The sequence below is a fragment of the Plasmopara halstedii genome (assembly GCF_900000015.1).
Source record: "Plasmopara halstedii genome assembly, contig: Scaffold_2547, whole genome shotgun sequence".
Classification (NCBI taxonomy): Eukaryota; Oomycota; class Peronosporomycetes; order Peronosporales; family Peronosporaceae; genus Plasmopara; species Plasmopara halstedii.
Genome location: NW_020189454.1, coordinates 225,938 through 226,469, shown reverse-complemented (window position 1 = coordinate 226,469; position 532 = coordinate 225,938). Strand labels below are relative to the sequence as shown.

General features: G+C 41.9%; 1 protein-coding gene across 1 annotated transcript; it reads right to left on the bottom strand.

The window, feature by feature from the left end:
* Nucleotides 1-134: 134 nt before the first annotated feature.
* On the bottom strand, nucleotides 135-400 carry PHALS_04268 (uncharacterized protein; the record flags this gene model as incomplete). Its single annotated transcript, XM_024718352.1, has 2 exons — nucleotides 135-320; nucleotides 356-400. 2 exons carry the CDS (start codon nucleotides 398-400, stop codon nucleotides 135-137), a joined length of 231 nt encoding a protein of 76 aa, XP_024583759.1.
* Between the last annotated feature and the right edge of the window lie 132 nt (nucleotides 401-532).

Genomic DNA, 532 nt, shown 5'->3' with positions numbered 1-532 from the left:
TGTATTTAACTTTGGTCAACGATGTGTAAGGTGCGCACATCAGGAACAACACGATGTCGTTCCACCTTGGTTCTCCTGTGAAGGCATAAAAATTAATCAATATTTTCTGTTTCAGCTTCAGGCTCGTCAAGAAATTATTCCTTCTTTTCGCGCTGCTGATGAATATATTCCTCACTCGCCTCCGTCTCCGCATCGTCGTTACTTTCTTCAAAACCTACTGATTTCTTCCTTGCCTCGATTTCGCCTTCCAACTCAACAACATGACCCAATGCTTTCATACGCAAGCAACGATCTTCGTCATCCTGATCAGCGCACTTTTCCTAATTTTCTTCATCTTGCCTTTTTTACCACGTACATTTTCCGTCTGCACCCTCAGAGCAATAGACTTTTCTGCTCCCATCTCTAGTTGAAAAGATTTATTTTTCATGTTCTGCCCTTCTACAGGTCACGACGCTCTTTCGAAGACAGTTCGTTATCAGCTACTTTTTCCTTCAAAGATGATTGTTCATCGACATCGTCGTTTCTGTTGATA